This window comes from Suricata suricatta, chromosome 3 (genome assembly GCF_006229205.1).
Source record: "Suricata suricatta isolate VVHF042 chromosome 3, meerkat_22Aug2017_6uvM2_HiC, whole genome shotgun sequence".
Lineage (NCBI taxonomy): Eukaryota > Metazoa > Chordata > Mammalia > Carnivora > Herpestidae > Suricata > Suricata suricatta.
Window position 1 is genome coordinate 116,907,642 of NC_043702.1, and position 13,146 is coordinate 116,920,787.

Sequence of the window (13,146 nt, forward strand, 5' to 3'; positions counted from 1 at the left end):
CGACCCCCTCCCCCGCCCCCGGCCCCCTCGCCCCCTCCCCCGGCCCCCGCCTCGCCCCGCCGGCTTCCCACCACGGCCTCTCTCGGCGAGGAAACTCTGGCCTCCGCTTCCTCCTCCTCCGACTCGGACGCCGGCGGAGCCTCCCCGCCCCCGCGGAAGAAACCCCGAGCCTCGGCGGCGGAGGGAGCAGGAGAGCCCGGGGCTTCCGCAGGCAGAGCAGGCCTCTCCCCTCCGTCCTCGTCGTCCTCGTCGTCGTCCTCCTCCTCCTCCGTGGTGGTGGTGGTGGGACTGCCCCCGGCCGCGGCCCCCGCCGCCGCCCCCCACCGAAGTAGCGGCCACAGCCTGGTCAGCGGCGGCATCATGCAGGCCAACGGGGCAGGAGGAGGAGGAGGCGGCGGCGGCGGAGGGGGCGGCGGGGGCCAGGGACAGACCCAGGAGCTGGCCTGCCTGTCGGCCCAGAACGGGGAGTCGTCCCCGTCGTCGTCGTCGTCCGCGGGGGACCTTGCCCACGCCAACGGGCTGCTGCCTTCCGCCCCCTCCGCCGCCAGCAACAATAGCAACAGCCTCAACGTCAATAACGGGGTCCCCGGCGGGGCGGCCGCCGCCACCGCCGCCGCCTCGGCCGCCGCCGCCGCGTCCTCGGCCACCCCGGAGCTGGGCAGCAGCCTCAAGAAGAAGAAGCGGCTGTCGCAGTCGGACGAGGATGTCATTCGGCTAATAGGACAGCACCTGAACGGCCTAGGGCTCAAGTAAGTGTCCTTTCTGGGCGGCCGGTGCGGACGGGCGGGGGGGGCCGGGGCCGCTTTGGCAGAGGGGCGGGCAGGATGGCTGCGGGAACTGGAGGGGGCCGGGAGATTGTCTGTCCGTCTGGACAGATGCGGGAGTGTGTCCGTGTGCGGGGGGCGGGGGGGGGCTGGGGGAGGGGCGGACGGGAGCCGCTGGAAATAATGAACCTGGGAGGATTTATTTTTCAAGTGTATGCGGGAGGCGCCTTTGTGGGACAGCCCCTTACCCCCCCCCCACGCTTTGACGGGCACCCCCAGGCAGAGCACCAGCCCCGGAGGACAGTCACCTACAAGTGCTCGGAGAAACAGAGGGCCCAGGACGCTTAGAGGGAGGCCTTGCAGGAAGCCTGGTGGGAATGGACGAGTGGGACACCCTGTTGTCATTTAAAGGCCCCTGTGTACCCGCAGGAGTCCTGCCACCAACTGCCCCAGGCCCTGTCTGGGCCCAGAAAGCCATTGCCTGTGAAAAAGGGACATCTGATGTGTAGATGCGATGCAGGTGGCCTGGCGTGCCTTAACCTGGGTGGAGGTGGACAGCGACCTGGGCCACAACCCCCCAGGCTGTGCACACAAAGGAAACCTTCCCCAGGTGGAAGGTGGGGTGGGTTGGGGTGCCCTGGAGGGCCCCAGTGAGCTCTGGGCCAGCCTGGCTGTGGTTCTGGATTCATAGATTTGTTCTGGGGGTGGAGTGGGGGGGGGGGGGCCACTTTCTAGAAGTGACTTCACTGATCTGGTTCTCTGGCAAAACGTCCAGAGCTGAGCAAGAAAACATCGAATCATAAACACTAACATGTAAAGTGATGAGGAGAGTCTCAGGAATCGAACTATCTGATGAGAGAAACTACATTTGATCAATCTTTCCAGCTCTCAAAGACACACACACATCTTCGAAAGATTTTCGTTTGTTCCCTGAGGAAAAGGATTAGTATGAAAACAGATCTTGTAAATGCGAGCAGAACATATTACTGAGACCAGAAGCAAGCTGACAGCAGCAGGAGGAAATAACTCGTGACCGTTTGGAACCTACACCATAGTAAATTTGCTATTTTTAGTAGAGCGAGAAAGAGAGTGATTTTTGATGCTGGATTTATTTTAATTTCAAAGATTGACCTAGTAGAATTTCCGTGCGAGTGTACTGTCTGGATGTAAGGCCCTCCCCTGGCCCGGGTCCTCCGGATCACCTTGTCTGGAGCTGACAGTTTCTGTCTTCTGAAGCGTTGTAAGGTGGTTAGTATGTGTCCTGGGTCTTCCTTTATTTGACCAGTTACAACGTGTCTTTGGAGATTTCCTAGTTTGCTAAACTTATGAGGAATTACATGGTAAACATCGGAAGATCTTAACCCTAATTCTGGTTTCAAGAAGGCCTTTAACTTGACATAAACGTAGGAAGGTGGCAGTTTAAAAATATAAGTTTGTTGAGCCGAGCACATTGAAAAGCTATTTCTTACTTTCTTTTTCTTCATCATGAGTTTAGCTTGAAAACCTCTGCAACTGTTTTTATGGACGTTAGTTTATTTAGAAGGGTGAACCCTAAAGTTGGCCAGGTCTTTTTTACACTGTATCTCTCCTGCAGCCAGACTGTTGATCTCCTCATGCAAGAGTCAGGATGTCGTTTAGAACATCCTTCTGCTACCAAATTCCGAAATCATGTCATGGAAGGAGACTGGGATAAGGTAAAGTAGGGCATATAGAGCTGTGTGACTGCTGCTAAAATTATATATTTGAATGTGCATTCTGTGACATTTCTGTTTTTCTTTTATACCAATTTTTGCAGGCAGAAAATGACCTGAATGAACTAAAGCCCTTAGTGCATTCTCCTCATGCTATTGTGGTAAGAGGCGCGCTTGAAATCTCTCAAACGTTGTTGGGAATAATTGTGGTAAATACACTTTTGTTCTTAGTTTCACATTCTTGCTTATTTTAGTAGGTTATTGATAACTCTAGGCTTCTGCTACCTATGAAAGATAAAGTCTAAAAATTGTTAGAGTTTGTAGAGTTAAGTTTGTAAACTGCAATGAGTGTTAATGATTTAAAGTTTCGAGTTTGATGTCTTGAAAATCATGTTTAATGTCTTGAAAATCATGGTTAATAAGTGTGTTGTTTGAACCCATAAGTTAAGTTTCTACACCATTAATTGAAAGATGTTCATGCTCTCAGTGCTATTAGGAGCAGTTTTATATTTGTGGAATCAAAGATAAGTTCTGCTTTTTCATTATTTATACCGAATGTGCCAGCAAAGGAGATGTATCCTGTAACCCTCCCTCAGTAGCTGGTACATTAATTGTCTTTTTTTTTCATTTTGGGGAATAAGAGTTAGCTCAGGCCAGCTCTTTTGGTGTGCTCGCCATTTTCCATTCTTGCAGTCCAGGCGTGTAAATGGACAGTGCCCGAGTTGGTCCGTGTACATCAGTCTGGTAGGGTTTGTGAGCAACTCTGACCACGGGGCTCTGCTCACAGGCCTTCTTGCCACGAGTTCACCCCTCTCCTCCGGATTCAGGAATCCTTTATACTGAGAGGACTTTAATTCTTGTGTAGATGTCGGTGAGGGAGAGGAGGGGATAAGTTTTTCTAAGGGCTTGTGATTGGAAACCAAGAAGAATCAGCTGCCTGGCCGCTGGCCTTTTAACTTCTAGCTGATTCATTTGTTGTCAAAAGCAGTTTCCTGTCTGGTGGGGGAGGGAAGGAGCACCAATAGGAAGTGAAGTAGAGAAACCAGCTGTTTGTTAAATATTAGTGACTACTGGTACCTTTTTATTTTTTTTTAATTAGGTCAAACATTAATCTTTTTGCCTTTGTCTGTAAACCTAATAGGGCCTCTTATTTTTGTTTTTGGGCTGTGTGTGTGTGTGTGAATCTTAATTACAAAAGAGTTTTCAAATTCATAATATGATTTTATGCAGTAATATATAATCCTAGGGAATGTACTTCAGGTGAATTAAAGGTACAGAGTATGAACAAATGCAGATTGGTTTAAATTGATGATCTAGTGTGTATATATATATATATATATGTATATATTTTCAGTGAACACTTAAATATTAAAATTTTTACTTATTGAATAAGAAAATAATAAGTTAACTTGTGAAATAATCAGTTCCATGTCAAATATTAGAAATGAAAACACAGAAATTAAACATGTATATTTAAAAGGGTCATAAGTTTTCCAGCAATTATGTTTTCCTCAGTCGTTGTGTTTGGGTTTTATCAGAGAAACAAAATGAAAAAAAAAAAAAACCCTAAGTATTTTTAAATAGAGCAGTTTCTTATAAGGGATTAGCTCTGGCAGAATGGAAGGTGACCCTAAAATAAAAACAAAAAAATACAAGTATGTGGGTTTGGGGAGGATTATTTGCCTTTTGTAAGCCTCACTTCAAATTATATTTGTAATTTAATAAATTTTGGTAGGCTCATTTCCTATTTTTTCCTACTTGATAATAGAAATTTGGGGCTTGTGTCTTGGATTTAGGTTAAGACTGTCTCAGTTGAAATCTTCATTAGAAGCAACATGTAAACTCAGGAAAGGTAGTAGTAGATAATGAGGAGGAATCCTTTCTTTTTACAGCCTGTTCAGTCTATATAGAACATTCTAGGATCTAATAAAAGATGAAGCTTAAATCTCTGGCTGAGCCTCACGCCACCAAACTCTTTAGGTATTTATACAAGAAAAGGGTTCCAGGTTTAAGATTCAGTTCAGCATTTTTTCACCCTTTGAATTTGTGTTCAGATTTGCTCCTCTCTCCCTCTCCATCTCCAGAAGATGATCTAGCCCAAGCGTAGTTGTAATAAAACCACAGAAGACCCCTCTTTGGAGCTTTCTTTTAGCATCATTATTCTAATTGTATGCTCAGACACATTTGATGACTTTGTCTAGACTAAAATTGTATTTTACTTTTTAAACTTTTCTTTGAAGTTTATTTATTTTGGGGGAGAGAGAGAGTGAGAGCGTGTGGGAGAGGCAGAAAGAGAAGGGGAGAGAGAGTCCCAGGCAGGCTCCATGCAGAGCCTGACTTGGGGCTCAAACCCGCAAAACCACGAGATGGTGACCTGAGCTGAAATCAGGAATCAGGCGCTTAACCCAACTGAGTCACCCAGGCACCCTGTATTTTATTTTTTAAACTCAAATATTTTTATTGACCCTGCACCTCCCCACATACCATATTTTTAATTGGTTTCTAGTCAGACGATACCAGAAATAGCAGAATTTGCTCTGAACTTTCTGGAAAGTGAGCTTCATGAATCAACATTTGTCAGTTTGGGTTCAAATATGGTTCAGCATGTCCGGGGAGTTCGGGTGGGTAGCAGGGGCCAGTAGCATGGGAGACTCAGTCTAAATGTTTTATGTATTTTTTAGTATCCAGAAACGTGCTTAAGAGAAGTGTTCAAATGCTAATTTGAGGCACAGAACTTAACTAGTGTATTTTAAAGTTAAATAGGGAGGGGCTTCTAAAGCCATGGTTTAAATAGAATTCATTTCCCCTTTCCTCTGAGTCATGGTTTAATTGCTACAACTCAGTTATAACCTTATTCCAGAGTTAGTCAGAAGCACTCCTGAGTTCGCCAGGAGGCTGCCCGGGAGAACCAGACTTCCTGTGCAGCTTCAGGGGTTTCCTTCTGCTCACATGCCGGACAGTCGCATGGAGGGCAAGAGTGCAGCAGCCCCATACCGGGTGGGATGGGGGGGCCACAGGGTTCACCACGTGGAGCTGTCTCCACCCGAGTCCCCTGTCCATGTCATGCCTCTGTTACCGTTAGGGGTAGAGGGGACATGCTGGGCGGAAGGACGCTGAGAGATGATCCGAGGACAGAAGAATCTCTCATGGAGGTCTCCTTAGGAGCCAGGAGAAGACAGAAGGAGGAGCCTGTTTTATCGGTCTCTTTCCTTCTTTCCTATTTGAGAAGCTTGTGATCTTAAAACAAAATAAAAAGTTTAGTAATACTCTATCTCCAGCTCATCAACTTTAGCTTTGCCTAATTTCTACAAACTTTTTCAGTAAATAATAAACATCCTTTGTGAATGATGTTAATTTTCTTGAAGTTGTGTTTACAGTTTTGGGATGTAAAAGAACAGTATTACTCTCCATCCTTCTCATACATGTCAAATACAAATTGAACTGATTTTTAGGAGAATAAATGTTTTCTCTTCCAACCAAATCTCTAGCTGTGCTTGGCCAGTGGCGTGTCACTTGCCACGCACGCGACCAGGGCTCTATGCCCCTTCGTGGGTGTTCTTCATCTCAGTCTGGATAAAATGGCTCCCAGAGAAGTGTCTGTGCACTGTGTCCAGCACGCCCTGTCTGTCCAGGGTGTGTGCTCACCCCGGCCTCTGATAGCGTCCTCCCACCGGCGTCCAGGCTGTTTCTCCCCCTAGCAAGAGAGGGACATGCTCTCAGAGGATCTTGGTGGGAAAATTCCACTGAGGGCACTGTCCCTACACACATTGGACCTAATGATGGATACCCAAAATATAAAGATTCACCTTGAGTTTTCAAAAGTAATTTTCTCCAAATTTCCAATTGCCAAGAAAACTTAGTGAAGCAGTAAGTACACATACTGGCCGGATCCTTGTGGTGTTTAAATGAAAATTCTGCAGCTAAACACAATCCTCAAATTTGAATTAGAAAGACTTGGAAATGAAACTTGTAATGGTATATCGATAAATGGAAATCTATAAAATCTACATTTCATAAAGTGTTTTTATTTTTTTCAGAAGATAAAATAATGAGAATGTCCAGGATAACTTCAAATTAAAATTCTTTTATTTTTAAGTTGTTTTTTGGGTTTTGTCACCTGGTGGACTTGAAAGTATTTTTTTATTTGACACAGAAAGGTTAACTTTAGGCTCCACGTACAACAGCACACTTTTCAGGACCTCTTGGTAACCGATCTGTTTCTGAAGCATCGTTAGGCAGTAAAATTGGAGAAGGGTAAATTTTCTAGAGTTGTAGGAGCGTCTCTTAAAGTTTGAAATTTTTTTCGTCATTCTTCAGTTACAAGTTTAAGTTGTAGATTCTCACCAAACATATGCTGTGTATCTTATAAAAGATATGTTTAAATGTAGGCCTGATTAGGTGACAGGGTTTGTTTACTTTCGCTAGAAACCATTTTTCTAAACTTGTACCTATGCCTTTTTTTCTGAATACTCCCTAATAGAAAACCATGTAGAAGTGCCTGGGTGGCCCAGTCAGTTAAGCATCCAACCTCAGCTTAGGCCATTATCTCATGGTTCATGGGTTCAAGCCCTACGTCGGGCTCTGTGCTGACAGCTCAGAATCTGCCTCAGAATCTGTGCTCCCCTCTCTGTTTGACCCTCCCATGCTCGTGCTTTCTTAAAATAATAAATAAATAAGCATTAAAAAATAAAGAAAAAACCGTGTAGAGAGGTTCATGGTGCTCTCAAAAGCTCTGAGAAGAACCGATAATTTCTCGACACCATTTGAGGACAGCAGTGTATATATATTTAATGTTTTCCAAGTAAGCCTCTTCCTGAAGAAGAAGAAGCTATAGTTTGTTTTTTTCTTTTAAGTACTACTAAAGATTTAAAATCTTTGCCACTGAGTTCCGTGGGGTCTCGACCATGCCTGACATTCTCTGTGCCTGCACCACCCAGTGTGCTCAGGCACCACAGGTAGGGGTGCGGAGAGAGCCCCACTAAGCAGCAGGTTTCGATTGTAAGAGTCTCCCCTTGGTACTCAGAAGACTCTGTCTTTTCTAGCCAGAAAGCTGCTAAGATCACAATGATCACTTTCAAACGTACAATAATAAAGGGACAGTAAAAAGAGTTAGAACCAAACTCATTCCAGGAAAAAACTAAATGTGACAGTGCTTCATAGTAAGCTGGAAGTGGTTGGTTGGTTTGGGGGGAAAGAGCTGAGAATTGTCTGCCTCACGGTTTAGTGCTTCCAGAGCTCAGGCTGTTACTTACCAGTCCCCAAGTACAAAAATGGAATCCTTTTGCAGATGTTTCAGCTCAGTCTTATTTTTTTTTTCCCCTTAAGCTTATTTATTTATTTTGAGAGAGAGAAAGAGAAAACATGCAAGGGGCAGAGAGAGAGAGGGAGAAGGAATCCCAAGCAGGCTCTGCACTATCAGGGTTTGAACTCATGAACTCTGAGCTCATGACCTGAGCTGAAATCAAGTCGTGTGCTTAACCAACTGAGCCTCCCGTGTGCGCCTGCATTCTAGTTTTTAAGTGATTCCTCCATGAATCAGTTTGTCTTTTCAAAACTTGTTGCATAAAAGCCCCAAATGCCCAATTATAAAAGTCAGGCTTTTAAAACGAATTTTGAATACTTGGAATAGTTCTGAATTTTCATAGAAGAAATAAAATTTTAAGTGAATGTTTTAAGGGCAGAGTTCATGTTTTCAGGTGTTGATGCCTTGGGCACTAAATGGTCTTACCTCATTTGAGATCGTGCGTTGAAAGCAGAGTTTTATTAAGATGTGGAATTGCAAAGTCACGTTTTGTCTACTGTGACTATGTTAACCCAAAATATTTGAGTCATTGTAAAGCTTTATAAAAGTTACTTTCAAAGGACATAGTAGAATGGTTTCTACTGTTCTGTTTAGGCACAAACATTTTCTGAAACCTCCATCAACTTTTTTCCCCTGACCGCTGCTTTCTGTCATGTCAGAGGATGAAGTTTTTGCTGCTGCAGCAGAAGTACCTGGAATACCTGGAGGACGGCAAGGTCCTGGAGGCGCTTCAAGTTCTGCGCTGCGAATTGACGCCCCTGAAGTACAACACGGAGCGCATACACGTTCTCAGCGGGTAAGGAAGCCGGCCGGGCCCCCAGGCCACCAGGGAAGGGGCCGCCAGGGTCAGCAGGGGCACCGTGCCGGGGCTCCACGTCTGAATATTGCTGACCCCTCGGACCACGTTGGTCTGGATAAACTCACGCACGGGTCCGAGCTGCTGTTGTCATAGGGGGAAGCTCTGGGGCCAGAGCAGAGGATAGAGGGCTGCTGGCCATGGGCGAGAGACTCGCGTGTTGCCGTCTCGTGTGAGAACCGGCGAAGCGTCAGCCGTCTCTGTTCGAGTGTACTGTCGAGTCCCGGGCCCTTGCTGGGTAAGAGCCTCGCGTCAGCCGTGTGCGTGTCCTCCTGTTGGTGCACGCGCTCCAGGCCACGCCTTCACATGCTGTCCGTGGGGAGGCTCGCCACTCCCGGCGCGTGTCTGCCGGCCGGCCCGATGTCCCCAGTGTGTCTCTGGGGTGTGGCAAGTGAATGCTCCCCACAGCTCTCCAGCCCACTGGTCCCCCCCACCCCAGCCTCCTCTCGCTTTCCCATCCCTGTAAATGGTAAGACCTTCTACCCACTTGTCCAGATAGAGCCGGAGCTCCATTGTGGCAGGTGTTTCACCCTTTCACTCCCCCGTGCATCGGCCTAACTCCAAAGCATACCAGATCTGTCCAGTACTCTCATCTCCATCACTTCTACTCTAGTCTGTGCACAAACAGCTCTCCTAGAATATTCCCGTAGCCTCCTCGCAAGTCCCACTCTGTACACTCTTGCTCCATTGATGACACACGGTTCACACAGCAGGACAGACAGAAGTAAAACCATACATGAAGTCATTTCTCCCTTTCTTAAAATCCAGAATCTCTGCTCAAGCCCACACGCTTGTTGGTCCTTCCCTGCCACCTTTTCCTTTATCCATTCACTCCAGTGACAACGAGTGTTTTTTCTATTCCTTAACTTGCCACGCCACTCACACTGCCTGTTCCCTTTATCTTAGATGCCCTTCATCTAACCTTTGAGTAGTGGCTACTAATTGCTAGGGTCCCAGCCCGAATGTCCTCTCCGAAAACCACCCACCAGGCCTTCACTTTCACATCCCTGTGCTTCATGTTTTTCATCATAGCATCTTTTTTTTTATTATAAGACGGGATCACAGCATCGGATCCGCATTGACTCACAAGGGGTTTCCAGATACAAAATGATGGGTAAAACGATGCCCCCAGAGAGGTGTAGGGCTTGTTTTAGGGTTTTTGAGGAAAAGGACACTGAATGTCAGAGAAGTGAAGTACCCAGTCCAGGATACAGCTAACAAACCAGAGAGCTGAGACCCAGAGCCTGTCTTGACTGATTCTAGAGTGACCGGTCCACACCCGCCACCTCTTAAAATGGTGCGGCTGCCGCTTGGCATATGGTGGCTGACCACCTACCTTCTCTGGTTAGCTCTCTGATAAGGGGTCTGATTTCTGTGTCCCCTAAAAAACATTCCCATGATAAAGTTTGTCTTGTCTGGTAACAGACACGTAACTTAATCATACAGCCTTTATTCCAAAACGAACTTCACCCAGTGTGTCCCTGCAGTGTTTCATGTAAGGAAATGACCCAGAGATGGCCAGGTTTGGACTTGGCATTCGGACCTGGGGTTTCTTCCTCTCGGCCTCTCCTTCCTGTCAAATACACCCTATGGTTTCCCGTAAACATGTTCATTTGAAACGTTAAGGTATAATGTGTATTTTATTACTACTTTCAATTTTTTTATTTTAGAGAGTGAGTGGGGGAGGGGCAGAGAGAATCCCAAGCAGGCTCCACACTGCCATTGCAGAGCCTGATGCGGGGCTCGAACTCAGGAACTGTCAGATCATGACCTGAGCCAAAATCAAGTCGGACACTTAACCAACTGAGCCACCCAGGCAAAGTAAACAGTTTTTCCATAAAATTATTGACGATAAATTTTACTCTCAAAAAGTTATTGTAGAAATCACAATTTTTATGATATCTGGCTTTTTTATGGGGTATTTAGAGTCAAACTACTCACGCTATTAGAATTCCCATCAGCTAAGACACCGTATAGTGAATAGCAAGAGGGCACGTAGGTCTATTCCCAGGGAAGAGGGGGGTAAATGACCGGGTGCTAAGTGCGGTGTGCTCTCTGCAACTCAGAAGGAGAGGAGGCGACGCTCCTATTAACTGAGAGGTTTCTGGTACTTCTCATCATTTAGTACGCTCTACCTACATACCAAATAGTGGACCAAGTACTCCAGGTACTCTCCCTTATTTAATCCTTAATTCCCTAGTTTACCCTTTTTACAAGTGAGAAGAACAGATTTGTCTGAGAACATCGTCCCAGACAGAGTAAAGGCAGCAGGAGGGTCCCTTGGCAGGTCTCATGCTGAGTCTGAATCATGTCTTCACTTCCCTTACTTCTAAAGCCGGTTCTCATGAGAGAGGCCAGAGCCAGGTCAGGGTCCCACTTCTGCCACTCCCACCCCACCCCCGCCCCCACCATGTTCTCTAGAATCCATGACTGGCGTTTCCGCCTCCTTTGGCACACATAGTGAGCCAGGAAACAGGTCCCAGATTTCCCGCTTGGGATTGCGGTGCCTTTCACGGGACGACACAAGGGTGGATATCCAGTCATACCATTTCTTACTGACGTCCATGATCAGTGCTGGAAAGTATGTTGTTGTTTGATTAACCTCATGTAAATTGAAGGGTTTTTCATTTTATTTGGGGTTTTTTGGAGTTTTACGACTGGGGAGCAGTTGAGTTGGCAGTAGGATTTAAAAGTAGCATTTGCAGCCCAGATTGCCTGGGTTCACATCCCCTTTATTTTTGCCTCTTAGCCAGTTCCAGAAGCTTTTCTGTGCCTTGGGCGCTTCCTTTGCACGAATAGAACGGGAGCACTTGCACCACACGGATAGTGGTGGGAGTTAAGTAGTCCATGTGGCTCCTGGAGCAGAGCCGCCGCACAGTGCGAACTGCGTGTGTGCTGACGGATGGCACTAATCCGCGAGCAGGCGACACTCCACGTGCTGCTGTGACGCTGTGTCGCGTTTTAGGGATTCTGTCCAGTTTCCAGGTTGTCTTAGTGAATTGGGTCCACTTGTAGAGATTTCTTCTCGATAAGTATTTCTCAGTGAAAGTATAATCAATATTTTCCAATTATGTTTAATCCGAAGCACAGGATTTGACACTCACTCTCTCTGTCATGTTTGTAGCTATCTGATGTGCAGCCACGCAGAAGACCTCCGGGCAAAAGCAGAATGGGAGGGCAAAGGAACGGCTTCTCGCTCCAAACTGCTGGACAAGCTGCAGAGTAAGATGAGTCTTCGTTCTTGGTTTCTGTGTTTTTGCTTACGTTACAAATAGGTACTGAGAATTTGCCAGGTAGCCTAGTGTCTGGACGTACTCTTTGCGAGCAGTAAGCAGGAACGTAGGGAAGAAGGGAAAATCCATCATGAAGCCCTTTCCAGACTGGGCTACGGAATCTGGGAGGCAGCACACCCCTCAGGAGCCGTCAGGGGAGAGAGAGAGACCGGGGTGCAGGGCCCACCGCCACTCTCCTGCACCTGTTTTCTCTGCGGGGCAAGTGCTGCAGTTGGAGAAAAGGGACATAAACTAGACCTTTAAACAACAACTGTTTTTCCTTTTTAAAGATGTTATCGTACATTTTTTTTTTTTAAAGTAAGCTTTGCACCCAAGGTTGGGCTCAAACTCATGACCCCAAGATCAAGAGCCACAGACTCTACCGACTAAGCCAGCCAGGCGCCACCGAAGTACAAGTGTTTTAAATGTTTTGTTGATTTCAGTAGGAAGGCCCAGATTTAAATTGTTTTCCTCTCCCCCCAGATCTATTATACGTAACTTCCAAATTAATGGGAAGGTTTTATTTTCGCCACTGTTTTATTCATAAATGACCTTTTAATCCCTTTTGGACTAAATCATGTTATTCTGGGCGTTTCATGTTGAGGTGCAGTAGACATCCTAGGAATCAGGAAACCGTGTGGTCGGGGAGGTGAGAGGCATGGAAGGATTAGAATGCACGGGTGTCTGTTAAAATGCCAGGCCCCTTCCATCTCTAGATTTCCCTGCACGCACAGTGCCACTTAGTCCCCTCAGGAGCACGGTTGTCTGTGCATTTTTCTTTCCATCACTGGCTTTTGGGGGAGGGGTGTTGGTGGGTTTGGTTTTTTTTGTTGTTTTGTTTTGCTTTGTGTCTTTATTTGATTTTAGAAATTCACATACAAATGAAAGCCCTCCTGGGGCACCTGGTGGACTCAGGGAGCATATTATTTTTTTTAATATTTTTAATTTATTTTTGAAAGACAGAGGGTTGCCTGGGTGGCTCAGTCGGTTAAGCCTCCAACTTCGGCTCAGGTCAGATCTCACGTTCGTGGGTTCGAGCCCTGCATCGGGCTCTGTGCTGACAGCTAGCTCAGAGCCTGGAGCCTGCTTCTGGTTCTGTGTCTCCTTCTCTCTCTCTGCCCCTCCCCTTCTCATGCTCTGTCTCTCTCTGTATCAAAAATAAATAAAACATTAAAAAAAGAGAGAGAGAGAGAGGCAGCACAAGCAGGGGAGGGTCAGAGAGAGATGGAGACACAGAATCCGAAGCAGGCTCCAGGCTCTG

At 46.5% G+C, this 13,146-nt stretch overlaps 1 protein-coding gene across 2 annotated transcripts in view; it reads left to right on the forward strand.

The window, feature by feature from the left end:
- Positions 1 to 31: 31 nt before the first annotated feature.
- The window catches only part of WDR26 (WD repeat domain 26), a 36,460-nt gene continuing 23,345 nt past the window's right edge, over positions 32 to 13,146 (forward strand). Inside the window, exons 1-5 of one of the 2 annotated variants that reach the window (XM_029934925.1) lie at positions 32 to 749; positions 2,359 to 2,458; positions 2,560 to 2,664; positions 8,417 to 8,553; positions 11,738 to 11,835. In XM_029934925.1, the coding sequence (XP_029790785.1) occupies positions 361 to 749; positions 2,359 to 2,458; positions 2,560 to 2,664; positions 8,417 to 8,553; positions 11,738 to 11,835 (829 nt within the window). In that variant the 5' untranslated portion in view covers positions 32 to 360. The remainder of the gene's footprint in view (positions 750 to 2,358; positions 2,459 to 2,559; positions 2,665 to 8,416; positions 8,554 to 11,737; positions 11,836 to 13,146) is intronic. The other variant, XM_029934924.1, reaches the window with a different exon arrangement.